Genomic DNA, 11,021 nt, shown 5'->3' with positions numbered 1-11,021 from the left:
ATATTATCTGATCCATATAGGGGGTTACAAAGGCTTCTGATACTGCAGCAGTGTGCAAAATCAGAAACACCATCTGTGAAAAACATATCAAGTGAAAGATGAATAAAAACGCTCTTTGTAAGGAAAAGCATCTTTTTACCTCTCAGGTTTTGTTCTTCCTGTGGTTGCACAAGGCAAGAGCAAAACAGCAGCACCGTAAAATGTCAGAGTTCAACGTCTGCATTTCTTTTTTTTCTTTTTCTTTCTTTTATATAACAACCGTTGCCAATTTTAGGACATTATCCGTTGAGTGAGATATTGCAGCAAGACGTAGGAAAATTCGACTGGTTTGATCGGAAAGAGAAACTTGTTGATGTTGCAAGTCACATAAATGTCAAATGGCCAAGACTTTACCACTAGGAAATTGCCCTGAGGAAACCTGGCCCGTGAACATACGCTTGTCGTCATATTTATTGTTCTACCAGTCTTTTGCTGATGTAACATGCATGTTGTAACACGCAGACATTTCTTTTTTCTTTTTTCTTTTTCTTTTTATCCGAAACTTCTTATGCTTTGGCCCCTGTGTGAAATCCATAAACATAGATTTCATATCTTGAATGGGACTTTCCATAGTTGGGAAAAGGATCCATAAAAAGGCAATTAAAAAAAGATTAAAATAGCATTTATTTCCAGTTGGCACCTGGCTGTCGTTTACTTTAACTGTCGTTTAAGAAACATTTATCCAGAACGGGGTCAAGTTGTGCTTTTTTACAGCTGTGCTCACATGTTGACATTTTCTAGCAGAATTTTAGATTTTTTTCACCATTTTTTTTCAGAGAACATGACTAACACGAGGTGTTTTTCACTTGTGGCTAGTGGTTGGGTGAAACTATTTATTGTCAGACAACTGTACCACTGAGTTTACTTTTTATCATTATGACTACAGAAACTACCCCAATTACCCTCATTAAAAGTTTACATACCCTGTGATTTTGACATCATAACATGCACAAAAGCTGGCATAAATGGGTCTGAATGGCTGCTAAAGGAAACCACCTTCATCTGTGATCTGTTTGCTTGTAATCAGTGTGTGTGCATGTGTGCGTGCATGTGTGTGTGTGTGTGTGTGTGTGTGTGTGTGTGTGTGTGTGTGTGTGTGTGTGTGTGTATGTGTGTGTGTGTGTGTGTGTGTGTGAGTTTTTGGGTTCCAGACAGACCCTTGCATCTTCCTCCCCAGTGCAGCATGAATGTTTCTGACTCATGGAAAGTGAAAGAAATGTGAAATGATCTGCTGGGAAAGTCAATTGAACAGTATAATGCAATAAATAGATACACAACGATGTCCAAGGAACTGAGAATCCCAGTCAGCAGCCAACAAACTGTAAAAATGCAAAATTTCTGTTGAAACCAAACCGCAAACCAGCAGGTAGACCAGCAAAAGTACAGCCACAACTGCTGGGAAAACTGTTCGAAAACCCACAAATAACGTCAGCTGAAATGCAAACCTTCCTGAAATAATAATAAAAAAATGGCCGTGGCCGTTTCCAGATGCACCTGAAGAAAAATGGACTGTGTGCTCGACCTAGCAGAAGAAAGCCATCACTACGCAAATGCCCCAAAGTTTCCCACTTACGATACACGAAGCAGCGCCTCAACCACAACCACAAACTTTACATTTGGAGACAAATCAACAGGGGCCTACGATGAAAGGTGTAGCATTCCTGCTGTGAAACACAGAGGTGGATTGCTTATGTGTTTGGGGGCCTGCAAAGGCGCATGAAGGCTGGACAGAGTTACTGATGAGATGAACGAAATACTGGAGAAAAATTTGCACTCATCTGCCCGAAAGCTGCGAACAGGAAACACAAGGCCAAGTCAATCAGTCATTGGTTGCAGCAGGACACAGTGATGTTTCTGGAGTGGACGTCTTCGTCTCCGGACCTCAGTACCATTCAGCCAGTCTGAGGAGAACTCAAACGCACACTTCATGCAAGACGACAGCCCAGTAGATTACAGGAACTGGAGGCTTTCTGCTGAGAAGAATCAGTAAGCTTTACCATCAGAGAAAAAAAGAGGCCTCATCCGTAATGACCGTAAACGACTCCAAGCTGTCACCGATGGCAAAGGAGGCAACACTTGGTATTACAAGCTGGGGTATGTAAACTGCTGATCAGAGTCATTTGGGCAGTTTCTGTTGTCATCACGATTTAAAAAGACAGAAAATGGCTTCACCCACCTTCTAACCATGAGTGAAAACATTTTCGCATCGTCATATTTTCTGAAAAATGGCCAAAATATCAAACAAATTACAACAGGGTGTGTAAACTCGTGAGGACAATTGTTCACTTCAGCTGTTGTTGTTTTTTTGCTGTTGTTTTTTCCTGTGTGGATAGTTTGTAACTTGAAATATCAATTAAATGCATTTTTTTTCATATTAACATTCAAAAAATATATATTTTTGACACCCAAGGAAAAAACAAAAACACATGCATGCACACACTATTACCAAAAGGCGGTTAGAGTTGGCATCTACTCTAACTTGCATGTTTTTGAAATGTTGATTAAAAACTGGAGCACCTTGAGAAAAGCCCATGAATGCATCAGGAGAAAATCCTTACTGGAACAACGATCCTTTGACCACAACATTTTTACGTTGGAGGGCAGATGTTTTACTTTTGATGCATCAAAGAAATGCTGCAAGAAGTGGTATTTGTTATGTTTTTACATTTGAAATACTAAGTGATTATGTCTGGGTTACTATATTCTGTTTGGTCTCAGTGCTTTGATGATATACTTTGTAGGACATTTCATTGCCTATGGATCTCAGATCAAATGTTTAGCACAGGGAATTATTATTATTATTATTATTATTATTATTATTATTATTATTATTATTGCAGATCCAACTGTTTCAAAAATCCACTTAAATAAAACTGTTAGGTTAAAATTTTGCAATCAGTGTTGTAATCAAGACCACCTAACCCGAGACCAAGACAAGACCAAGACCGGCGCCGTGTGCTACATGACACAATAAAATGTGAAATACGATCAAAATTGCTTCTCAAATTGATCTCAAAGATCCACATTCTCATAAAAGACACCTAGATATTAAATACTTAGAGCTGAAATAAATTATTAAATTAAGAAATTCTTCTTTCTTCTGCTTTGCTTTCATCTCTGTGTCACACTCCGCAGAGGTCTCACATTATCTTCTTATCTGTTATCTGGGTGGTTGATCATATGGCCAAAGTCTGAAACCACCACTGTCTGCACCATTAAACATAGCAGTCATGACAATGCACTAATAGTAAGCAACGCTCAACTATGAACACTGACCAAAGAGCAACAACCAAGAAGTAACCAAGCAAAGGAGCGCACCGTGACTGTTGTCACTCTGTCTCCCACTGCATGAAGCCAGGCAGCGCACAGCTGACAAATTATGAAAATAATCAAAGAGCAATGAGCATTCTCTTTGTGTGATCGTACGTTCTTATTTATTTATTTGACGATTAAATAAATATATATATTAAGTAGTATAGAATAATAATAGCTACTGCAGTATGCGCAGAGCATTACAAAAACAAAGAACGGTTCTCAGTCCTATCATTCACAGTGAAGAGTCGTTCAGAAGAATCGGCTCGTTCTTGAATAATATTCCAGACTTTTGTTACAGCTTCGTCGCACATGTGCAACACTTCAGTCAACGCCCCCACATTAAGCGCAGTAAGTGACAGCATTTCTCATCGGAAATGCAACATATTTGTTAGTGCATAGCTAGGTTAGCTTACATCACGTCCGCATAGCTTACCTTTCTTTGAGCTTCCTGAAAGTGACGCCAAAAGTTGGACGTAGTCCCCAACGTCTCTGAAAGCAAAGCGCTGCTTAATTCACACGTCGTCATATCTTATGACTTATGCGCATGTCTCAGAGTGCTGCGTGCGAGGCAGCGGCAACAGAAATACGTAATTGGTAAGTTACCTTACTGCTTGGATTGTAATCGGTATGTTTTGCATCCAGTGAAAACAAGAATGTTGACAAATAAACCAAACAGTATGGTGACAATTTAGTGACACTTCCACAGCTGTGGTCAGAACACCGGTCTTGAAATAAAAGCCTAAGTCCTCAACGCCCGAGACCGAGACCATCAAAAAGTGGTCTCGAGACCAAGACCGGTCTCCAGTACTACAAAACTACTTGCAACAGTTTAGAAATTGAACCAACACTGGTTTCATTTTACAGTTTAATTGCATTTTTCCCAATATCTCCTAAAAGATTGATTGCATAATTTTGCAATTTCAGACGCAACTACAAATACATACTTTCCACCATTTGTCGTGTAATATTTTATCTGTTTGATGGGCATATGTAATGCTACATTTCTGCACGTCTGCTGCAATGCATATCGCCCCTCGTACTTTGAGCTCTCTGTCGACCATTGTTGCACTTTATGGTGTCTGACTCATGACAGCTTCCAGGAAGCAACGTTTTGTCTGTTAAGAGTAAAACATTAAAATCAATGCAATCCTTTTGTTGGATGGACCTGTACCTGAAACTCACTGCTCCACCACATGACTGGGTTTTGGGGTTTCAGTCTGTGCAGTTGGACACCAAGACAAAGTCTAAGACATTAGACAAAACTATAGGATCACTAATGCTGATAGCCTGCTTTGATTAATTTGAAACCACAGGGATTTTTACAACAACAGTCTTGGTTTCATATCCATAGTTCAGTAGTTCTGCAGAACAGCAATGCGAAATGCCAGACATTTAATTAGAAGCGCAGCGGTTTACAGATCCCACAAGTGTGGACGATTGGATGCGCTTTCCGAGGGCAGCAGCCAACGTCAGGTCAATGTCGACATTTGTTCTTTTTGTTTGCATAAACAATGTACAGGTTTCTCTCCACAGACAGACTGCAGATATATGCACCAGAAATACCAGCTTTGGACGTTTAGTGACTGAAACTTTGACTATTGTTGGTTTGTTTTCTATTTTAAATTTTTATTGCTTTAATTTTGATCCTGTGGGAGTCGCCACGGGCCTCAAGGGTAAACTGAGACAAAAATAGTTTTTAGAATTACTAGTCAAGTCTGAACCATGAAGAGCTGGAACAAAATCCCTGGAAACCTGAGATGTACAGAAACATTTGGGTCTTTTAAAATCAGCCCCGAAAACATTTCTGTTTACTGCAGCTTACTCTAAAAGGCCAAAGTTGCTTTACCATCATGTCATTTCGCTTGCCTAAATGTTTCATTGTATTTTTTGTAATTAAGAGTTGCGTTTTATGCATGACACTTAATTTGGCTCACTTTGATTCATCTCTGCTCCTTTGCAGTGCCCGGTGCTACACAAGTGAACTTGCCTTGAAGCAAAGCAGGAGTGTAAGTCAGGTTCAAACTTGCTGCTTTCACCTACGTATACGTAGGAAAGATTTTGCAACGTTTGCTGCTTTCGTTGGATGCGCCCATCAGAGAAAACAAACCAGAAAACCTCTTGATCTATTTATAGAACGCAGAAGTTATATTTATAAAAAAGCCAGACAGATTGTCTTGTTCAAACAAGAAACTAACTGCTGCTGCGAAGTGAAAAACAACCTCAGGGTTTCTGATCCTTACTGGTTTCTATTTTTTGCAGACGGCATGTTTAGACAATGAACTATTTTTTGCTACTCCTACTTAAACTCTGGAGCAAAATTGTAATCAATGCTGATATAAATTAACATTAAGAAGCGAACATATGTTTTCATTTACTTGTCATTATCTTGGAAAAATGAGTTTTCAGTTTGACTTTTTTTTTTTTTTTTGTTGATCATGATTTGTAAAACCAAAAAAGAAAAAAGAAACAAAAAAGGTCCAAAAAAACAACAACAAAAAAATCCTGTAGGAGAATGTGAGGCCGTTTGTTGGTGACCTGAAGCTCAGGACCAGCTGGCATGTTGAAAACACACCAGTATACCCACCTCTGCATGAAAAATAAATAAATGAATTACACTGTATAAACAAAACGTCTTATCAAGTTTTTTTTTTTTTTCCGTCAAGTTTCTACTGCAAATATCTCAGTGTATTGGGACACTTCAAATAAGACAAAACAAATTTACAAGCAAGTTTTCAGAAAGAGATGAGCTTGTGTTAAGTCAGTGATTCTTGAATATTCATTAAAAGTAGCACTAGCAGTTTCTCTGGCAGATCTTTTGACTTATAGCAAAACACTTTTCTCAATTGTGAACAAATCTGCCAATAAACATGGTAGTCTAAGTAGAAGTACTGACTTAAAACAAGCTCCTATATCTTGCTGAAAAGCTACTTTTAGGTTAGTTTAGTTTTCCTTCAAGTGCACTGAGATATTTGCACTAGAAACCAGACAGACAATTCCTAGTAATACTTTCTGTTTTTGCAGTGAAATATAACATAAGGCCCTGAATAAAATGCTGAGGCATGACCTCAAACAGGTGGAACTTATGAAAAATTTTTAACAAATTTCCCACAGATTTTTTCGGCCTTTGTGGCAAAACCCGTAATTAGTTTTATAGGACGTATTGCACATGTGCACAAAATAAATCATTTAACATTATTCTTGTACAAACCGACCTCCTAATTTTACATAAAATCACATCTGAAACATTATACCACAACAATAGTGAAAACATTTGTAAGGGGATCAACTGCACTTTTGCACGTATTTACAGAGGCTTGTCTCGTATTTCAGATTTAATTTCAGGGCTCAGGAAAGATCACAGACGGCAGCCTGAAGCAAAACAGACGGTGTTGCAACACCGGGTCACTGAGTGACGTGATTTCTGGGCTTTTTCCTCAGCTCACTTTCACTTTTGGTTGAAGAGCGTTTGATGTAGCAGGCAGTGATGACGAAACTCTCTGGTCTCACGGCAGACCCACCCACACTCACATGCTGCTCGAGGAGGCGTTACAACAAAAACAAGGAGCAGGCAAAGATAGCAAGAGGGAAACTCGTTTTTATTAACGTTTCAACACACAGACAAGCTGTGCCAGAGGTCAGAAGAGGTATCAGCGCTGCATTCCCTGGGTAAAGTACACAGATCGTGTCACGTCACACAGTAGTAGTTTCAATAAAAACAAAAGGTCTGCTTTATTAACCCCCTTTTTTTGCACAACCACAAGTGGATACAACAGTAAACCTCTTTATGTGCTTCACATTTTACAATAAAGATACAATCAATTGATGAGCTGCAACCTCATTCATAATAATAATAATAATAATAATAATAATAATAAAAATAATAATAAAGAAAACATACAAACATACACCATAATCCAGCACTTAAGAAACAAACGTGTGCACCATGAGTGAAGAACCAATAATAACAACAATAATAATAATAAAAAAAGATTCATTCATCTCCTATCTGGCCTTTTCTCTTTGTTGGCTTGTGTGAGTCAGTCCGGTTGCAACATCAAACGAGTCTGAGGTTAGTTTTCACTCCACAGACACCGGCGCCAGATGAGCCGGGTGAGGCGTGGGTAGGGTTGCCACCCGTCCCTTAAAATACGGAAGCGTCCCGTATTTGGTTGTTAAATGTAGCGATTTGTTCCGTATTCTCTAAAAGTGAATGTGTAACAATACAGAAGTGGTCCGCGAGTACTTTATATAGTAGGCTGCCCCCAGTCATTGTGTCACTCATGGTGGTGGTGTTGCGATATTGTGCCCAACTGCTTTCTGGGTAACACAGACCAACTCCCCCCGGCTTTAAATATAGGGGCTGGTCCCTTGGTAAACCTAGTCGAAGCACCCCCCCACCCGCTTATGAAACTAGGACGACGCGCATTAGTGGGCGTCCCTTATTTTGATTTCTGAAAGGTGGCAACCCTCGGCGTGGGCCACCTGCAGGCGGCAGACCGGCGCCGCACGACGTCGACGTCGCGGGCGTTTGACGTTTTGGCGACTTTACTGGAGGTAAAACTGCTGAGTCGGACCGGCGCACACGCCAAGTTTACAGAGTCAGAGCGGAGCTTCAATGCACCGACAGCAAAAATACATTCATTTGGTACAATCCAGCAGTCAAGATCAAGTACAACCAGGGGAGCGCCTCAGCAGTGCAGAGCTGATGAGCGTCCGTGTGGCTTCCCAGCTGCACAGTCAGATAGCTCTGCTGTTTCATGTTATGCAAAAGTAGAGTGAGTCAGTTAGCATTTGGCATTCAAGTCACCCTGAAGAAATAACACCAAAACACACAATCCGGTTCTAGCTTTTGGAAATGTTTTCTCTTAGCTTACAGAAGAACCAGCAGAGCGATGTGTTGGTCACGAAAGCTATGTGACATGAAACTGTCACCGCAGCACCAAGAAACTGTGACATTCATTGCTTTGTTTGAATATTAAATAATAATTATTATTATGATAGGAATAATAATAAGAAAAAATAATAAACAAATGGCTGATAAATTAAGAATTAGCTTCATAACTTGTTTTCCCAGCCTTAAATATAAATGAACAAAGAAGAAAAAAACATTAAAAATACAGAACAAGGCACTTGTTAAGGAGGTAAAATAGCTTTGGTTTTTGTTTTGTTTTATGTTTTTTTTAAATTACAAATTAAGACTAAATCTCTTCAGCTGAGATGCATTGATTTGTTCTTGTTTGGACACGGAGATTTCCTGCTGACAGTCAAACCATGAGGCTCCGCATCTCCGGCAGAGGAAATAAAACCAGACAGTCTCCTAGCAGGAATCGATCCCCCCCCCCCCCAACCTCACTGGCTCTGTGTGTGAGGTGGGTCCGCTTCTCTTAATCCACCCAGATCCGGTCTTCATCTCATCAGCATTTTTATGTATTTATTTATTCTTTGGATTGAGTCAATACTCACATCTATTTCCAAGCAGGTAGCTCAGGCCCATACTCGCGTTCAACAACCGAAATCCCTCTTGTGAGGAAAAGCGGAACCTGGCTACATCTTCTGCCACCAGGTAGACGATACTGTGGAGCCCCCTGCAGACCACATCTTGTGTTGCGTTCATGGAGATGGAGCCAACTGGAAGATTGTGTTTCGCCAGCAGCGTCAGATTCCCCCTGACGGTCGTGTTCTTCTTGTCGTCCATGTTGTCGTAGCAGCCCTGCATGTACCAAACGTAGGGCCCCGTGCAGCCGATGGTGATGTTGCCATTGTTGTTCTGCAAGCTGCTTTCGCTAGACTTATTCAACTCCAGAAGTGTGTCTGCTCTGAACTCTGGAAGATTAAAAAAAAAAAAAAATGTTAAAGCTGAGAAAAAAAAAGGTTAGAACATATGGGGTCCCCCCCGCAATGTTTGAGTTTTTGAGTCCCCAATTTTTGGAGGGGGGAAATATTGAGAATTAAGGTAAAATTCTCACCTGTGTGCACTTCAAACTGTATGTACGGGATGGCTTTTGGCTGCTAAGAGAAAGGGAGAGAGACAAAATAGAGAGAGTGAGGGACATATCAGAGACACGTGGTAGTTATCTGCTGTTTTCTCCTGATGCTAGCTGTCCCCTCAAAGGCAGCATGACTAACATTAAAAAACGAGAGCTGCAGAAAAGGTCACGCAGCCCAGCTCTGTGTGTGGATCCCTTGATGTTTGTCTCAGGGAAGGAGAGACGGAACATCAAGCTTGTTTGTTTGATACCGTGGTTTAGCTATGCAGTGTGAAAATAGACATGTTGACAGAAACCAGGGAAAATTTCACAGTGGGTGATTAATACCAGTAGTGAGAACAGCACAGTGTAAAAGTAGAACAAATGTTAGTCACTGAACTCCTAAAAGCTGTGCAGAGAGCTGATATGTCACATAGAGCAGCACTCAGCCACGCTGCAGGGTAAACATGTTCATTAAGTCATGTCCATGTGTTTCTTCCTCCAACACCGATTTTGACTCGTCCTGATTCGCGGACGCTTTTACAGGTTAACATGCATGTCCTGCCGTATGAGCCGGCTGCAAATCTCTACTGTCAATCTCGTGACTGTTGAGTTAAAGCACAAAAACTTTTCAATTTATTGTCAGTTTTTTTTTTTTTTTTTTTTACAGAGAAGTCTTAATCTTGTCCCATATTTTCTCAGTAGCTGTGCTTTGCTTCTTCTTCTTTTTTCTTTTTTTTTTTTAACTTTTTCTGCAAGTTGCAGTTTTCAGTGTGAAAAGAAAAGAGCACCCAGAAATCTCAGGTTCATGCCACAGGCTAATTTCACAGGAACGAGTGCTGCAGGATGGAGCTTATGTAGAATCTGTCCATCCGATTTTAACAATGACAAGTTTGGAATTTCACACACAGATCCTCTTCCCCTGACTTACAAAAAAAACCCTAGCTCATCATTGATGTTCAGAACTGTTTTTTTAATGCAAATAATAATAATAATAAAGTAAATATTAAACATGCACATGCAGACTTGAAAACTCTTAAGTTTCCCAAAACGTGTATTTTACATTTTTAAAATGTGGTTTTCCAAATATAAGATGGAAGACTTTTAGCTCACAAAGGAAAACAGGTGGGCATAAATGTCATACATTTAAATTATTCATTTCAAATCAGATTTTTTTGTTTGTTTGTTTTTCTTTTATTTATATTCAGTCGTCTTGCCCCTGGACCGCTGATTATCTTGCAACAGCCCTGCTAAGATAAACCTGTCCGTGCAGGAATCTATCTGAAAGGACTCATCTCGAACAAAATAAACCCACATCGTGACTTTTAAACTTTTCTCACAAGTTTAACTAAAGACGACAGCATTATACATTTCCCCCTCCCGCCGTGCTGAACTCACCAAAGCCGGAGACATCAGGTAAAGGTAAAGGGTGACCAGCAGGCAGGTGACCACCAGCAGGTTCTGCACGGCCACCACGACCGCCAGCCTCCTCACTCTGCTGCTCCGTCGGATCACGCGACCTCCCTCGGTAACCATCGTCCTCTGATCGATCAGCGCTCTGAGCTCCCAGCCGGAGCTGCGGGGCTTTTTTAACTCGAGTGGGCTCGCCGAAAGGTGGGGAGTGACTGGAAAGAAATCGCTCATGATCGGGCAACTTTATTTTGTCTGAGCTTATGTGGGCGGGGGGGGGGGGGGGGGGGG

At 40.5% G+C, this 11,021-nt stretch overlaps 1 protein-coding gene across 1 annotated transcript; it reads right to left on the bottom strand.

The window, feature by feature from the left end:
• Positions 1-8,773: 8,773 nt before the first annotated feature.
• LOC106947705 (uncharacterized) lies at positions 8,774-10,992 on the bottom strand. Its single transcript, XM_015032889.1, has 3 exons — positions 10,719-10,992; positions 9,321-9,363; positions 8,774-9,177 (listed from the first exon to the last, which is right to left on the bottom strand). The coding sequence occupies exons 1-3, from the start codon at positions 10,962-10,964 to the stop codon at positions 8,807-8,809; spliced, it is 660 nt and encodes a 219-aa protein (XP_014888375.1). The 5' UTR covers positions 10,965-10,992; the 3' UTR covers positions 8,774-8,806.
• Positions 10,993-11,021: the final 29 nt, after the last annotated feature.

This window comes from Poecilia latipinna, unplaced genomic scaffold (genome assembly GCF_001443285.1).
Source record: "Poecilia latipinna isolate Pla-1442-1.1 unplaced genomic scaffold, P_latipinna-1.0 Scaffold253, whole genome shotgun sequence".
NCBI lineage: Eukaryota > Metazoa > Chordata > Actinopteri > Cyprinodontiformes > Poeciliidae > Poecilia > Poecilia latipinna.
This window is presented reverse-complemented; position numbering and strand designations above follow the sequence as displayed.